Source organism: Fonsecaea nubica (genome assembly GCF_001646965.1).
Source record: "Fonsecaea nubica strain CBS 269.64 chromosome Unknown Scaff27, whole genome shotgun sequence".
NCBI classification, from domain to species: Eukaryota; Fungi; Ascomycota; class Eurotiomycetes; order Chaetothyriales; family Herpotrichiellaceae; genus Fonsecaea; species Fonsecaea nubica.
In genome coordinates, this window is record NW_019173700.1 from 133,271 (window position 1) to 150,587 (window position 17,317).

At 52.2% G+C, this 17,317-nt stretch overlaps 4 protein-coding genes across 4 annotated transcripts; 3 read left to right on the top strand and 1 right to left on the bottom strand.

Annotated features, from left to right (window-relative positions):
• Positions 1-1,095: 1,095 nt before the first annotated feature.
• Positions 1,096-5,259, top strand: AYO20_04926 (hypothetical protein; the record flags this gene model as incomplete). The annotated part of the gene is made up of 14 exons (XM_022643220.1): positions 1,096-1,110; positions 1,177-2,089; positions 2,141-2,729; positions 2,789-2,844; positions 2,892-3,073; positions 3,158-3,375; positions 3,433-3,459; positions 3,516-3,894; positions 3,961-4,042; positions 4,093-4,151; positions 4,275-4,497; positions 4,565-4,685; positions 4,744-4,835; positions 4,937-5,259. The coding sequence occupies 14 exons, from the start codon at positions 1,096-1,098 to the stop codon at positions 5,257-5,259; spliced, it is 3,279 nt and encodes a 1,092-aa protein (XP_022500788.1).
• Positions 5,260-6,451: 1,192 nt separating this feature from the next.
• On the bottom strand, positions 6,452-10,119 carry AYO20_04927 (protein transporter SEC23; the record flags this gene model as incomplete). The annotated part of the gene is made up of 6 exons (XM_022643221.1): positions 6,452-6,465; positions 6,531-6,861; positions 6,930-7,050; positions 7,715-9,861; positions 9,912-9,962; positions 10,018-10,119. The coding sequence occupies 6 exons, from the start codon at positions 10,117-10,119 to the stop codon at positions 6,452-6,454; spliced, it is 2,766 nt and encodes a 921-aa protein (XP_022500789.1).
• A 659-nt stretch (positions 10,120-10,778) lies between these two features.
• On the top strand, positions 10,779-14,522 carry AYO20_04928 (hypothetical protein; the record flags this gene model as incomplete). The annotated part of the gene is made up of 4 exons (XM_022643222.1): positions 10,779-10,804; positions 10,867-11,147; positions 11,197-14,216; positions 14,268-14,522. 4 exons carry the CDS (start codon positions 10,779-10,781, stop codon positions 14,520-14,522), a joined length of 3,582 nt encoding a protein of 1,193 aa, XP_022500790.1.
• An 834-nt stretch (positions 14,523-15,356) lies between these two features.
• AYO20_04929 (hypothetical protein) lies at positions 15,357-17,079 on the top strand (the record flags this gene model as incomplete). The annotated part of the gene is made up of 5 exons (XM_022643223.1): positions 15,357-15,447; positions 15,507-15,849; positions 15,921-16,029; positions 16,100-16,180; positions 16,360-17,079. 5 exons carry the CDS (start codon positions 15,357-15,359, stop codon positions 17,077-17,079), a joined length of 1,344 nt encoding a protein of 447 aa, XP_022500791.1.
• Between the last annotated feature and the right edge of the window lie 238 nt (positions 17,080-17,317).

The following is a 17,317-nucleotide window of genomic DNA, read 5'->3' on the forward strand; positions in this document are numbered from 1 at the left end:
CATTCCAATCAAACTTGACCTACTTACAGCCTGGCTATATTGCGCACTTCGCTTCTGGGTTGGTGTGGTAGTGTGGACATGTCGCGACACCCTTGGTTACCCTGTACCAGTTGTCAGAATGTGTGAAGCGATGGTGGACATATCGTCGGCTATCGGCAGCGCATCGCTCCCCTTTCCCCACCTACTTCAAGTGTACAGACACCAGCCTCCTATTTGTACCGAATACAAGGACAAGAAAGCCATCTCTGGGCGCATACAACTGCCTCATAGACTTGACGAGTACGCCTCGAGTGGAAACCGCTTCTTGTGATAGGCCCTGTTTCAGTGTGAGTACCCTAGTATATGGTGGCTGAAATAGAAATCCGCGACCTCGATGGCGCATGCACCGCCCTTGGGCTGCCACAAGTACCTACTCGGTTACATGGTCGACACAATCTCTGGAACCCCGGCGCGTTCTGGGGTGCCTCTCCCTACCCCGCCGGATGAATGCTCGTTGGTACACTGTGTGTCACCTGTCACCTATATCCGCAAGCGCTTACCATTTCTGCCGGTGGGCGCTTATCGAGATGGGGCGCCAAGTAGCAACCTGCATACTCGCATGTACCCATTACTACCTAGTGAGCTGGATACTTATCTCCCTTACAGGGCTGCGAATGCAACCACCCCTATGTCTTGCATTCATACTGTCCCTTGAATTGACAGAATCTCACAGGCTTGCTACCTTCTCTCCAGACCGTGGCTCTGGAAAACAAAGGCTCGGGCCACGGCACAATGGGGGTTCCATCTGTCAGCCTCGCCCCGATGGCCGAAACATACACCTGGTGGTCTGTCACTTCTCCAGCAGGGAACGTGTGGAAGCCTGCACGTCTCCGACATTAGCGTCGACTTTCTGGAATAGCATCCTCTAGCTCCTGGTCGAGGGGTGGTTGGAGGATTTGGTCACAGAGCACGACATGGGTGTGGTTAATTGTCCAAAAGGTCCCTCCATCAAATCTGCCCGTGTCTTCTTCCTCAACGATTTAAGGTCAATGTCGACAGAACTCTCTGCCTTCGACCTGTACTGGACAACCACTCAATCACGAGAACTCGGCAGCCATGGTGAAACGACCAGTGAGTCCAGCTATATCTCAGAGACACTGCGGAAGGAGAAAGCTGACACTAAATGTCCGGCTATAGGTCACCTACCCTGTCGCCGATTCATCTGCGCTCGTTGCCATTCAGGTGCAACTTCCACATGATGACAGTGAGCGAAGCAATCCAACGCAATTTACTCCTGCTTCCACTAGAAGTCCCTTCGAGGTCATTGACCCCCGCGAGACTCCAAATTTCGACCCGGATGTACCAATCCCTTCGATCGAGAGAGAGCCTGTTTGCTCCTCGAACCTCCTTCCTCGCAGCAACTTATCTGTGCGGCCCAGAACCCCTTCCTTTTCTATCACGCCTCCTGCTCCAGAGGCAACTACTACCCCGGTCCCTTCGGTTTCTGCGAGCCGTGGGACAAGTCCGACACCATCGTCCACAGTGTCCGGCCTCAATGAGCTTATCAGAGACTTAGAGCTTTCTGGAGAGCCGGGGGAGCATCCGACATCACATAGCAGATCTGATTCTCTTGGGGAGCGCCATTCCCAGCCTTCTCCAACGACCCCCGCTGCTGGTCGAAGTTCTGTGGACGATGTCACCCACACCCTGAACAATATCAGGTTGGGCACAGAAGGTAGCCGGGCCGGCACCCCTACCCCGGAGACTTATCTCAATCCGCGGTCTCCAAGCCCCAGTCTATCCATTGATGATGCCAATCGCAGTTCAAGATCTGCTTCTCGCCGTCGGTCCGGCTCTTTTGTTGATCCCGCCCCTCACAATGTTGCGGAGGAAGAACCTCCAGCAGAGCCGTTCCACCAGCCAGAGTTCCAACGAGAGCTTGCCAAAGCAGAGAACCTTGTGAAGGATCTAGTCAGCATCCTTGCCAGCTCAACACTGCACAATGAAGCTCAGTCTCGCATCAACGCCCTTCACTTGCAAGCCGTCGATTTGAGCCGCTTCCAAAAGCCCTCAACTCGTATTGTGGGCCTAGTAGGAGACGCCGGGGCTGGTAAGTCGACTCGGAATTGCCCCTTGACGGGTTGTCGCTGATCGTGCACAGGCAAAAGCAGCGTCCTGAATTCACTTCTGGACTTCAAAGGGTTTGCTCGATCGGTTAGTAGCGAACTGTTCCTGTCCGTAACCAAACTATTGCTAAGTCTAGGGTCGATAAAGAGTGGCAGTGGGCGGGCGTGTACTTGCGTCGCAACTGAGTACCATCACCATGAACACGATTATTTCGCTATAGAAATGGAATATTTCACTCTCGATGAGATCTCCAGTCAACTTACCGAACTTTTGCAGTCATATCGACACTTTCCCCTCCGCACTGGTCAAGACGCCCAAGACGAGCAGTGGAAAGATCTCAGGGAGAAAGCGGAGGTTGCTGAACATACATTTCAAGCAGCCTTTCGGGATCACCTGGTGGACAATGTACAACTCCTTAAGGAGGGGTCCGAGGAGACTGTGCTCCAGAAATTACTCACGTGGACCAGGAACTCCGGTTTGCCCCTAGGGGAGAGGCCAGGCGCAAGCCCCAAAACAGAGGTCTTCAATGAAGCAGGCCAATGTTCAGACCGCTTGATTGAACTTACCTCTGAGCCAAATTCTCCGAACCAACCTTCGACCTGGCCATTCATTCGAAAGATCAAGTTCGTGCACGCAACCAAACCCTGTCTTTGTGCCTGTTGTACCTGGCTGATTATGACAGAGTCTACCTCAATGCATATATCCTGAGCAAGGGTCTGGTTCTCGTTGACCTTCCGGGTGAGTAGGCATTCTTCAGTCGACTCATTGTTTTCTAATATTGTCAGGCCTTCGAGACCGCAACTCGGCCCGGGTCAAGATTACTGAGAGATACCTGCTTCAGTGCAATGAGATTTTTGCCGTCTGTCCCATCGCTCGAGCCATCGATGACACTGGTGTGAAGGGGGTTTTCGAGCTTGCAAAAAGGGCTTCCCTGTCGAGGATTGCGATCATTTGTACCAAGTCAGAAGTAAGGGCCGAATAACTAAGAAGACCCCTTGAGCCTATAGAGCTCGCAAAATTTGCAAGGTTGACTTTCTAATGTTCTTCGCAGGACGTTCGAGCGGAAGAAGTCAAGAATGATCACGGCCGAGATGTCAGCGCGACCATTGAGAGGTTGAACCAGAATATCAAGAACTTGAAGGCATTGTTGGACGCCAACGAAAACCAAATAAACCAGATAAGAGCCTTCGATAGTGACACCGAAGATGAAATCGATAGAGAAGAGAGTCAAAGGCTTGTCACACTTCACAGGGTCTCGAGAAAGTTACAGTGAGTCTTTTTGTTCTTGGAGTACATGACCGTGATGCTGACGGACTCCTTTTGTAGGAAGCAGATCGATGAAGCCAAGTTTGTGTGAGTAGTTAGTTCTACCCTCGGGTCCTTGCAGATTAATGACACGAATCCTCCAGATTGAAGACTTTCATTGTCACTACCCGCAACGAGAAAGTCACCGCAGAACTACGGAAAATCTACCAGAGCCAGATCCCTGGGGATGACTTACCAGTTTTCTGCGTCAGCAATTTCCTGTACTGGGCGCATCGGAGGAAACCAAAAGCGGAAGCCATGCCCTCCCTGCAACTCTCTGGGATCTTGGAAGTCCGAAAGTATTGCCTCTCCATCGTCGCTCAGAGCCAGCTTCGGGCAGCCGTTGAGTACATGACCAATGCCATTCCCGCACTACTGGGATCTGTCGAGCTCTGGGTGCAATCTGGCGCGGGAAGTCTAGGAGCTGAAAGGAAACAAGCTGTTCGAGACACTATCCGAGGGATCGAGAGCAAATTAGACACGGTGAGATTTCTGTGAGAGAGACTTTCAATGCCTCTGGGTTGGTCTGATTCGAATATTTACCAAAAGCTAAATCTGTCGGCATCCCCTGTCAATGCCAGCGCGTCATCCATGGAGAGGCAATTCAACGCACATATAGTCCGTGTTATAAGTCTGTCAAGTCCAGTGATGAAACTTGCCGTCGAGCTAATGCTTTGGCAGATCAAAATTCCGACGACTGGAGTGAAGCCGCAGAAAATGCGACCATGGAATGGCAAGGTGTAAGTGATCCAAATCTTCAAATGATGCTTTTCGTTTCAACTAATGCAAGCATTGGCAGTGGCATCACAGTGAGGAACACCCATTTCCCCCCCACTATCTCTCTCCATGCGATGTTGGTGCAGACCTTTGATACTCTGGCAGGTACCTACGCCGCTTTTTGTCGAAACTACGGCGATTACAGCACAAGTTCGACAGAGATTCGGCGCTGTTGGAATCAGGAAGCTATACAAGCCATGATCACCCAGATGGCTACCCCGTGGCGAACCTTTAAACAGGCCCTGGAGGACTCGCAGGATCATCTGCTGAATAGGACTGAGGATTGCTTCGATGAAGCTATAATCCTATGTACGACATGCCGCATCCAGGGAACCGTATTCATCTGACCAAGTGCTGATGATTCTTGGCTGACCAGGTGGTTCAACGAATATCCCGACACGCTCGCTGCAGACCTTGAACGTGACCATGACGCACAGAAAGGCCCTTCTCCTCTCCGCCATGGAGGGACTAGTAGAGGACTTCCAGCGCGATTTATCGTGAGATATTTCCAGCTCCTCTTCCTCAGATGGATCACAGGCTAATTCCACAATCTAGGACGCTCCGAACGGCTGCATTCTCTGGAATTCGCACCTCGTTCATTGGTCAGATCATGGAATCGTCCTACCAGAGGACCATGCTTGAAAAAGGTGAGTTCGTTTGGTTCAGGTCCACGGGCCTCCAAATCCCTCAGTGGCAGCTATACTGGGGGATCGCGGGTTACAGATACAGGACGACTAACCCACGATAGGTCGTGGAAGCGACATGAGGCGCAAGACCATCATCCGAGACGGATTCAGCGACGATCGGCTCTTTGCAAATCACTGCCGGAAATTCCGCTCCAAATTCCACGACCTCGCTCATAGTCTGGAGGCCGACATGCGAGCAGCCGTCGCCACGCACCTCGCCCTACTCCAGAGCGACTTTGATACCGTGAAGGACGAGAACGTGGCCCTGGAGAGCGAACGCCATCCCGAGTTCCGCCAACGACTCGAGACCGCGGTGCGCGATATGAAACAGAGCATGGAGCATGTGAACTCGGTGGTTTTGCGTTTTGGCGGGTCTACCGCTTGAACAGGGAGAAACGGCGTCCGAAGAACAGCTCCAAGCGCTTGGTTTTGTGATTGTATATATGCCCATGTTTTGCGGACACATACCAGGAGCACGGCATATTGTCGAACCAAGTTTGGTAGACATTGTCCAATTATAAACGCTAATTCGAAATGTATGTATGTGTATGTTCTTGGTAGCATATCTACTTGGTAGCTCCATGAAAACATGGCTTTGTTGACCCTTTTCATTCTCGGGTCTGGGTAAACCCCCCTGAGTCTTTTCAGCCGCGTCACGTGGCCTGAAGCACATCCTTTCTTCCCACTGTCCTTTTGCAAACATCCCTTTTTGGACATAAAAACCTCGTGGAGCAGCAAATGTCTCATGTCTCATGTCTAATGTCTGAGGTGTGAGGTGTGAGGTCTCATGTTCTTTGTTCGAGCCACGCGCTCGTGATGGCATTGAGTTCAGGGGAGGGCAAACGCGTCTCCGCGAATGTGACCACGCGACCGGGGGACGGACGTGATGCACTTGGTACAGGTGGACATGGACAGACACAGAGGCTTACGACACTGATTGCATTTACAATTCGATTTAAAAACCTCGATAAATCGAAGCAGGGGGACGTTGATCACCCCTCCAACACCAGAAAAAAACTACTGTTTTCTTAATTCATTCATTCATTCATTTCCGTACAAGTTTGTCAAAGGGCGAGAGATGAGGGAATTGTAGACACAAAGGATATGGACCACTGCATCCATGGAAGTGAAAAGAGTGAATGCCGTGGTGAGTAAGGTGTCGGTTTGATCTTCTTTGCATCAAAATAGGCAGACATTATCCTGGTGATGGCTCTCCGTGAATGGAAAGGGATAAAGGCCAGAGTGTTGGCAAAGGTGGGTTTTGCGAAGTTTGTGGTTCTTCTTTGGGGTAGGGGGGGGGGGGGGGGGATGTATTGGGAGTAAAAGGCGATGGTCATGATCATGATCATGGTGGAAAGGGGAGAGGAAGAAGGAAGGGGGAAAAGAAATGGGAGTTGGCTGGCTGATGATGCCTTGTTGATTTTCAAATCTTTTTTTCCGTTGATCCTCATTACTGTTTGGAGAGACATGACATGATTCCAGGGCATCGCTCATGGACGACATCATGGTCCTGCTATACCACGCTACCTCGAACCGGGCGAGACTCGTGGTTTCTTCAGCAGGCATTGCGTCTGAGTCTATTCATCGGGCACTGTCGTACACAAGTTAGTAACAGGAGACAGGAAAGTGTTGGCAGTCCAAATGTAAGAAACTGACCCTCGATCGACCCTTCCTTGATCTCATCACTGATGTCCTTGGGACTTCTCCCGTCGACCTGGCAACCCACACTGAAGCAAGTGCCGAGAATTTCCAAAACTGTGCCTTTCAACTCGCGAGCGAGCGACTTGTTCGCACCACGCATGGTCCGGGCAATATCGAAGACCTCTTCAAGAGGGATCGACTTGGAGTGTTTGATGTTCTTCTCCTTCTTGCGGTCTCGCGGGGGCTCTTTCAGAGCTCTGATAACGAGTGATGAGGCAGAGGGGACGACGCTGACGGCAGCTTGTCGGTTTTGGATGGTCAGCTTGACGGTGACACGGAGACCTTTCTATAGAGACACAAAAACGTTAGCTGATTTGTCCGGACGCAGATAAAGCTTGTTATGGAAACACATACCCAGTCACCAGTTGCCTTTGCAATATCTTCTCCGACCTTCTTGGGTGAAAGACCGAGGGGGCCGATCTTGGGAGCGAGCGTGGCAGAAGATCCGACCTCACCGCCAGTGGCGCGAAGGTGGCTGTCAGAAATCCATGTCAGTCTCTTGCAGACTGGAGTTTTGAAGAGTAACCATACATGATCTTCACCTCATTGGGATCTAACTTGGGAGCTGAAGAAGTAAACACATGTTAGCCGCCGAGCTGATGCTGCTCAAGAAGACGATACTTACGCATGGCGAGTGCGAAAGGTAGTCAGTCTCTCGAGGTGATGGTTGTGAGCTGGAGGATAGAAATCTCAGGGAGGAGTAGTTCGCGAAATTGAACTTGACTAGCAACTTTTTTCGGCGAATGCCAAGACTTCAACTTGTGGGTGAGATTATTCCAAATACGGAATGGTTGATATGGCTTGGGAAGTAACTCTTGGCAGGTACAAAGCACGAGGGATCGCGTACAGCGGCACATCTGTTACGTTTCATTTGTGCAAACTCATTTCATGTCATGCCAATTTTCTATCAGTATCTGCCCCCTCAACTCAGTCGCTTGTAAAAAGAGCTGCGGCCACCCCCAATGGACAGGTTCCTGCAGGAACGTCCGAGATGCGTGGCTAATGTCGCAAAGATAGAGTCCCATGTGCCCATCCACAGTCATTATTGTTGCTCCTAGCGCTGTCTCTAGGTAGACCCAGATACCGCCAGTCTGGACCGGATTAGCGAATGCCCAAGGCTATAATAAGGGGAAACTTACTTCATCAGATGGTCCATGAATGTCTGCAATGACACATCATCAGTGAAAATCGTCTGGGCAGACTGCGAAACTCCGCCGTAACCACCAGTCGCGTGGGTGGTTGAAGGATTCAGTTTCGACAAGAGGAAACGGGCTTGTGAACCTCCAGCATCGCAAATAATAAATCGCGGCAGAGGAAATCGGTCCTGGACGAGTTCTCGTGCGTCTTCCTTTGGTGCGTCAAGAACTGCCCGGAAGTTCTCATAGCCTTCTTGGTCCTGATAGCCGGCTTTACGCCACTCGGCCATAGTTTCACCATGGAAGATGAGAATCTGGAAGAAAGTATCGAGGAGTAGGATGGTCTGTGGCTGGATGGAGGCGGAGTCGAGCAAGACCGGCTGGCCACCTTCATGGTCCAGACCATAAGAGTCCAAGGTGGGTTGAATCATGATCAGTGAATCTCCCACATACTCATGGTTGAGCACGTGTCGATAAAATGCCGTCTCGTCGGGCGAGTTGTTAAATACCTGGAGGAATTGTGATCTGCGCAGATGGAACATGAATTGAGGATAGAGGGTAAAGTTCTTGTCCAGTCGGAAGGACGTTGGGTCATCTTTGCGATAGTCTGCAAACCGTGAGCAGAGCCTGATGAGCATTCGGTCCACCCATCTGAGGACATCTGGCCCATCGTCAACCTCTGCTTTAAAGACCGCAATCCTTGCCATAAGCACGGCAGCGGCCTCCTGGTCGAATGACTGTGCCAGTGCTTGGTCACCAGTTGGTCCGCTCAAATTGCGGGCGACAGTGGTCACGCGTAGGTGATACTGCCCAGAAGAATGCTGGTAATACGTCAAAAACTGCATCATGCCCCGTTGCGGGCCTTGCTGCATAGGTGCTGGACCACCTTGGTTGGCAACCTCAAAGTAGATGCCGTAGCTGGATGTGGGATCAATGCCGCACATTTTCCAGAGGCAAGTGTTTCCGATACCACATTCTGTTTCGCCGACAGAGCTAGACTTCTTATTCTGGGACACCGCGTGGCCGATGAGGCCGGTTACCTTGAGCTCTTTCGTGGTAACCACCTCAAGAGATGCATTGAATCCCATCAAGAGGTTGTCGCTTTCATCTTTGTCAAAGACTCGAACAAAGGACTGTTTGAACTGCGATGAGGTGAAACTGTCCGTCAGGACCATATGACCTCCAGTCGAGTTCGCCAATCCTTTCATTTCAAGCAGGCCCACTTGGTCGAGACAACCGACGTATAGATCAATGATGTGTCCATTATGGGCAGTGCGTTTCGCAAGACCATCGTAGAATTTGATTGCCTTCTTGAAGTATTTGACGTTATCACGGTCGATATCATGATGTGATCGAATTGGCTCACGCAGTTCTGGGGCAACAACCATACCCGGCCCTTCAGTGGCCGGACCACCAGCGAAGAGCATGATTCTGGCTCCGGCATTTTGGAACGACGTCTCCAACAAGCCGACCGCAATGCTCATCGCGACTCCGGTAGCGCGAAGTGGCCGGCGGTCGTTCGCGACAGGCCAGGGGTCTTTTTGTAGCTGCTCAATCGCATTGGTGATCTGGAACTCAGCTTGCTGAACTGGAAGGAGGAATCGGGCTGCAGGACCCATAGGCGGAGGTGGACGTCCTTGAACCGGTGGCATATTAGGTCTCAGGCCCGGTGCGGCTAAGCCCAGCATTTCCTGAACCTGTTTTGCGGCATAGTCCTTGCTGCCCCTAAAGACGTATGACTTCTGACACTCGGTATAGCCAATCTCATGCACGGCAACATTGGTTCCGAATGTGACCAGTCCTACCAGCGCATTCGCAGGAAGTAATGACAAGCTCATGACTAGAGTTTCCTTCAACGCTTGCAAGCCATCCTCCTCAATCGCAGTATCAACCACGTAGACGAAAATGGGTGGAGCGGGAGCAGGTCGGGCAAGTTTGTATTCGACAGTGGTGTTCGCGGGGTGCATCTCTGGTGGGATGTTCTCGGCACTTATATCTCCATAGTGACGAGGTAGAGGATTGCGTTGCAGACAGAAGGGACAGATCCATAGTTTAGCCCGAACATCGACGTTAGCGAAGGGGTTGAGGACCGCCCGACATGGCGCTTTGCAGGTAACTGGCTCATATGGAAGTAGTGGTTTGCCCAGTTCCTATCAGATCGTCAGCACAATGAAAGGATTCCTGATCTCAGGGCACTCACTTTGAGCGGAGTGAGCAAACAGCTCACGGGGACCACCAGTCGGTTTGCTTCCTGATAAATAGCTGTTAGTATGAATTCAGATACGGCGCGGAGACTCTTTTAGTACCATGCGCGTCGATGGAATGACATTCCAACTGAGTCTGACGCCATCTCTGTCCTCAACCTCCCCCCAATTGTCCTTGATCGCGTCGTATTGAGCCTGGTCCATTGTCGTCGGTGTATCTAATCTGTCACAAACACATGCTGATGGAAATCGGTCTGAGTGAGGGAATGGCTTGAAGATGGAACCGCAGGCTGCTCGTCGGTCTGGGCTTATAAAGGGCGGGAGAAAGCCACCTAGCTATTCCAATAGAGTGTCAAGGTAGCAAGGAATATGCAGGAGAATCAGAGTGGTGGTGGTCTACAAAGAGTGAGCCACTCTGGCAAGTTCGGGGTGAAAGCGACAGTCCATCGAAATCGATAAACTGGCCAAGTCCCCACACTGCGCGGTCTCGCTGTACCTTCCGTTTTGCTGGTCACTGTCAGGCTGCGGACATTTGTCTACAACTGAATTGAGCACCGCACCCAAACCCCATAGGGAGCCACCTATGCTTTTCCAACTGGGACATAAACACTACACACGACAATTCCCACACGACGAATTTTGATAGCGACGTTGTGTTTGAGGGGTGCAGCATGTTTACAACCCGTCGTTGAGAATTCAAGCAGACTGAACTCCTCTTTGAGCCGCCAACATGGCGTCCCCTTCAATGCTCACAAAGGCAAGCCCTGGCCCTTCATCCTCCGTTTTGACGTCTCTAACCTTTGGATACAGTTTGAGAGCAAAAGCAGTCGCGCAAAGGGTTTAGCCTTCCACCCAAAAAGACCATGGATCCTCGTCAGCTTGCACAGCAGTACCATCCAGTACCAAATCATCCCGCCATTTCTCGAAGCACCCAAACTGACCACTCTGCAGGCTATGGGACTATCGCATGGGTACCCTGATCGACCGCTTTGAGGAACATGACGGACCAGTTCGCGGTATCGATTTTCACAAGACACAACCACTCTTTGTGTCAGGAGGAGATGACTACAAGATCAAAGTCTGGTCCTATCAAACCAGAAGGTGTCTCTTCACCCTCAATGGTCACCTGGATTATGTCCGAACAGTCTTCTTCCACCATGAGTTGCCTTGGATCTTGTCTGCCTCTGACGACCAGACAATCAGAATTTGGAACTGGCAGAACCGGTCTTTGAGTGAGTACTACTCCAATGGGTTTTCTCTTCTCCCTCTGACATATGACAGTCTGTACCATGACCGGCCACAACCACTATGCCATGTGCGCACAGTTCCACCCCAAGGAAGATCTCATTGTCTCCGCCTCCCTTGATCAGTCTGTCCGAGTGTGGGATATTTCGGGACTCAGGAAAAAGCACTCTGCCCCGACCTCGATGAGTTTCGAGGATCAGATGGCACGAGCAAATCAACAACAGGCTGATATGTTTGGCAATACGGATGCTGTTGTCAAATTCGTTCTTGAAGGGCACGATCGAGGCGTCAACTGGGTCGCTTTCCACCCAACCCTGCCTTTGATCGTGTCCGCAGGCGATGACCGGTTGGTCAAGCTGTGGAGAATGAGCGAGACTAAAGCATGGGAAGTTGACACCTGTCGAGGACACTTCCAAAACGTCTCTGCATGCCTGTTCCATCCACATCAAGATCTCATCCTGTCCGTGGGTGAGGACAAAACTATTCGTGTCTGGGACCTGAACAAAAGAACGTCCGTCCAGTCATTTAAGCGGGAGAATGACCGGTTCTGGGTGATTGCCGCCCACCCTGAAATCAACCTGTTTGCTGCCGGCCATGACAACGGTGTCATGGTCTTCAAACTCGAACGAGAGCGGCCTGCATCCTCAGTCTATCAGAACCAGCTATTCTATATCACAAAGGACAAGCACGTCCGATCCTACGATTTCACCAAAAATGTCGAGTCCCCGTCGCTGCTGTCACTTAGGAAGTTTGGCAGCAATTGGGTCCCTCCCCGTACGCTCTCCTACAATCCGGCAGAGCGATCGATCCTGGTCACCTCGCCCACAGACAACGGCACTTACGAGCTGATTGCACTTCCTCGAGATGCCACAGGGGCTACTGAACCTACTGATATCAAGCGTGGATCAGGGAATGCCGCAGTTTTCGTTGCCCGCAATCGTTTTGCCGTTTTCAGCACATCTACTCAGCTGGTTGAAATCAAAGACCTGGGTAACTCAACAACAAAATCCTTCAAAGCACCTGCCGGCACGACTGATATCACATATGGTGGCACTGGTTGCCTCCTTCTCATCTCTCCCACAAACGTGGTTCTCTATGACATTCAGCAGAAGAAGCAGCTGGCAGAACTGAGCGTTAGTGGCGTCAAATATGTTTCCTGGTCAAATGATGGTCTGTATGCTGCTCTGCTCAGCAAGCACAATGTCACCATCGTCAACAAATCGCTAGAACAAGTCAGCACCCTGCACGAAACGATCAGAATCAAGAGCGCAGCCTGGGACGATTCAGGCGTTCTGCTTTACTCAACTCTCAACCATATCAAATACACTCTGCTCAATGGTGACAACGGCATCGTTAGAACACTCGACCAGACGGTTTACCTCGTCAAGGTCAAAGGACGTAATGTCTACTGCCTCGACAGATCCTCAAAGCCTCGTGTGCTCACCATTGACCCAACGGAATACCGCTTTAAATTGGCTCTTGTGAAGCGTAATTACGACGAAATGCTTCAGATCATCAAGACCTCACCCCTCGTCGGGCAGAGCATCATTTCTTATCTCCAAAAGAAAGGCTATCCCGAGATCGCTTTACAGTTTGTGCAAGATCCCCAGACGAGATTCGAACTCGCCATCGAATGTGGCAACCTGGAAGTGGCCACAGAAATGGCCAAAGAGCTGGATCGACCCAAAATCTGGACACGCTTGGGCACGGAAGCTTTGGTTCATGGCAATCATCAGACCGTGGAAATGACCTATCAGAAACTCCGAAATTTCGACAAACTCTCATTCTTGTACCTTTGCACGGGCGACGAGGAAAAGCTGACGAGAATGGCCAAAATCGCCGAGCATCGCGGAGATTTTGTCTCCAGATTCCAAAATGCTCTCTATCTCGGTGACGTGGAGAGTCGGATACAAATGTTCAAGGAGATCGACCAATATCCCCTGGCTTATCTCACTGCAAAGTCTCACGGATTGACTGAAGAATGTCAATCAATACTCGAGCTTTGTGGGTTGACGGAAGACCAAATCTCGATGCCTGAGGCGGGAGAAGGTCTCGCTCCTCCTAAAGTCATTGTTCCTACCTACAAAGCGAACTGGCCGGTCAAGGAGGCATCACATTCGTCATTTGAGAGAGCGCTTCTCGGCGAGGTGGGTGTAGCTGTCGATGACGAAACAAGCCCTGATCTCCTCACCGAGGAGGTCCCCGCTGCTGCCGACGGCGACGGGCTCGCAGCAGACGAGGATGCGGATGCTGGCGAAGGTTGGGACATGGGTGACGACATCGGGCTCGAGGCCACAGGGAATGACTCGGATTTTGTCAATGTCGACAACCCGGATGCACCTGCAGAAGCTGCTGGACCGGGCAGCTCAGAGGCAGATATGTGGTCGAGAAACTCTCCACTAGCCGCAGACCATGTTGCAGCAGGCTCTTTCGACAGTGCCATGCAGCTGCTGAATCGTCAAGTTGGGGCGGTACATTTTGAACCCCTCAAGTCGAGATTCCTGGAGATCTACCAGGCGTCCAAAACATTTCTGCCCGCCAATGCCGGCTTGCCGCCTATTGTGAACTATGTTCGCCGCACCACCGAGGAGACGGACAACCGAAAGCTCCTGCCTGTCATTCCCCGAAACCTAGAGACCCTCAGCAATGTTGACCTACAAGAAGGATACACGGCCATGCGGACAAACAGATTGGAGCAAGGTGTCCTCACGTTCCGGCGACTGCTGCAATCGCTTCTTGTCAATGTCGTCAGTTCGCAGGCACAGGTGGACGAAGCTAAGGCGCTGATTACGAAAGCGATGGAGTACACGCTTGCGATGAGCGTTGAGCTTGAAAGACGTCGGCTTGCGGCTGAGGGTGGTGAGGCCGAAGCACAACTCAAGCGACAGCTGGAGCTTTCGGCATACTTCACCATGCCCAAACTCGAAGTCTCTCATCGGCAACTAGCTCTGATGGCCGCTATGAAATTGGCATTCTCGAACCGACAATATTCCAGTGCATTGTCCTTTGCAAATCGCATCCTAGCTAACGGTGGCGCGGCGAAATTGGTTGAACAGGTGAGTAGATGGAGAGAAAACATCCCGCTAAGTTGCTAACTTCGTTTGCAGGCAAAGAAAATCAAACAACAGGCTGAGCGGTTGGGATCTAGCGACAAGATCGACATTGAATACGACCAATTCGCGGATTTCGACGTCTGCGCCGCTTCCTTCACTCCCATCTACACCGGAGCGCAAAGTGTGTCATGTCCATTCGATGGAGCCAAATATCAGAGCCAATTCAAGGGACAGGTGTGCAAGATGTGCGAGGTTTGCGAGATTGGTGCGGCCGCAAGTGGTCTGCGATTATGGGTGAAGGGTCTATGAGGGTAGGCAACAAGGTGACGACTTTACAAGAATTTGACGACTCCTGAATGGAACTTTTGAGAGCCGTGGAAGCAACACTGGCGCTGCACCACTGGGACTGCTCAGCGCTACCCCAGCCTAGAAGACATATCGAGATCAGCCTTAGTTGTAGACTCATGCCGCGAAACAGACTGTTGAAACAGCAGCCAGGCCCGCTAGCTCTTGCACAGGTCGCTATAAGAGGACTAAAAGATGTCCACGTCGTTCCGCGGCCTCTCAAGTTGTCCAAGATGCAGTTTGTTCTTAGGACTTGTATTTCTCATTGCCTGTCGACTCATCAGGATCTTGATGTGGCATGGAAGGCACAGTGTATGTATGTAGGAGTATCCTCTTTTTGACAGCCTTAGGCCATCCATCGGACCGTGTCCGACGTTGGAGAATCCCGTTGTGGGTGTGGGTATTTCTTTTCCTTCGCCCGTTTTGAATCCTGGCGTTCGCCGAGGTGCTGTCCTTGCAGGTGGGAGGGGGACAAGTCGTGCAGGGTGTGTCGGCAATACTAAACGCGCTTGTGTCCACTGGTGCCACTATCGGAAATAGCGAGAACAACGCCTCGGAACGGAAGGTTGAATTGGAGAGAGGGAGAGGCAGAGGCCTTGTATGATCCAACAGGAATGCGGCGTTCGGGCGCTGGGGCCGATCGATGGCGCGAACGATGGAGACGTTGTTAAAGCCGTAGGTTCGCATTCATAAGCGGCTGAATGGGTCGACGGTGTATCTCAGCAGTAGTTGCTCTTGTTTCGTTGTCGACATCTCCCTGCGAACAAGTTACCAACACCACGAACACGAGCAATAACCATGGCTGAACTCGACGAGATTCTCCGAAAATACACCGACCCTGCCACGGGTTCCGTCCACGGTGCCACCTTTGTCGCCGTCGACAGCGCAGGTGAGTGTGACTGTGTAGAAGCAAGGATAAAGTACAAGGACGATTGACAACCCAGGAAGGAAATGACCTTTATCGTGCTTCATTTGGGGCCCGCACCGTCGACAGATCGGATCCCTTGACGCCAGACACCCTGACATGGATCGCCAGCCAGACCAAGCTGGTGACTTCGGTCGCGGTCATGCAGATTGTCGAGAAGGGCCTCATCGGTCTGGACGACGACGTGCGCGAAGTTCTTCCCGTGTTGAAGGACCTGAAGGTTCTTCTGGGCTTTGAGGGAGAAGACAGCGCACAGGAGCTGGACCCGGCAGCATTTTCCCGTGGCGGCGCAGGTCCTGATCTGGACAAGTTGAAGCCAAAGGGGAATCCCATCTTTGAGGACGTCAAGGGGAAGATCACTCTACGGTTTGTTCAACCGCCCGGTCCTTTTTCTCTGTGCACAGTATCGCTGACCCAAGCGCTGTCCAACTTTTCAGACAACTCCTGTCGCATACCTCGGGGTTCTGCTACGATGTGAGCAGTCCGCTGCTGGTGAAATGGTCCGCGTCAGTGGGCCGAACGGACAACATGTTCAGTGGCACGATTGTGAGATCTACTTTTACACTTCTTACTGTGAGCTAATGGCGTTTTTGGAAGCTGACTATCAGGGTTACAGGAAGGCGCATTACATCCACTGCTCTACCAGCCCGGCGAATCATGGATGTATAGTGATGGACTCGATTGGGCAGGACGAGTGGTACGTACGGTCTCTTGTGTCTCATCCCTGGTCCCATCCCTGGTCCCATCCCTGGCCCTGGACGGTCTCTTTTTCCCACTTGCTTCTTTTCCTGCTTGACCCCAAAAGAATGACAACGCTCGGTCTGGAGATAGGAGAAACGTAGCTAACCTCTTACCTCAACTTATGTGGTGCGATAGGTCGAAGTCCTCACGAAACAAGACCTGAACACATACGTGCAGGAAAACATCTGGGGCCCCCTCTCGGCCAAATCGACGACCTTTTACCCGACCAAACACTTCCAACCGAATCCCATGCCGCCGCTGCACGAGACCGCCCAACGCAGCAACCCGGCCGAGTCACCCAAGGCGCTCGACTCGAAACCGGCCAAGTCGCTGTGGCCCGTGGCGCCGCGCGACGCGATCGGTGGGGCGGGCCTGTACAGCACGGCCAACGACTACATCCGGCTGCTGACGGCGCTGCTGCAGGACGGCGGGGGCCTGCTCAAGAAGGAGAGCGTCGACGAGATGTTCCGCCCGCAGATTGGCCCCGGGAGCACCGAGGCCTTCCACGCCTCCGTCCGGGGCACGGGGCGCGACCGGCTGTGGAAGTCGTCGCCCGCGAACGCCGCCGCCTCGGCCGCCACCGCGGCCGTCACCACTTCGCAGGGAGAGCAGAGCGCCATCCCCGCGGGCCACTCGCTCGCCGGGGCCGTCAACCTCGAGGACGTCCCCGGCCGCAGACACGCCGGCACCGTCAACTGGGGCGGCCTGCCCAACCTGTTCTGGTGGGTCGACCGCAAGGGCGGCGTCGCGGCCACCCTGTTCAACCAGATCGTGCCCGCCGCCGACCCCGTCTGCATGGAGTTGCTGGTCGAGTTGGAGGAGGCCACGTATAAATTGAAACAACAACGCCAGTAAATCATAAAGCATAACATGGGTTTGAGCTACGAGATACGAGCCATAGGCTATAAGCTACAATAGGTAGTATCTATCTCCCAATGTGTAGGTAGTAGTAGCTCAACGAGGTTCGCTTATGCAGACCAAGACAAAGGATACTCGGTACCGAGTAGATAGAAGCAGACAGACAGACCATCTATCCATGTGCTGCGAGTCAGGTTCAGATTGAGAGTCAGGTTGAGGTCGATCGCTCGATCGC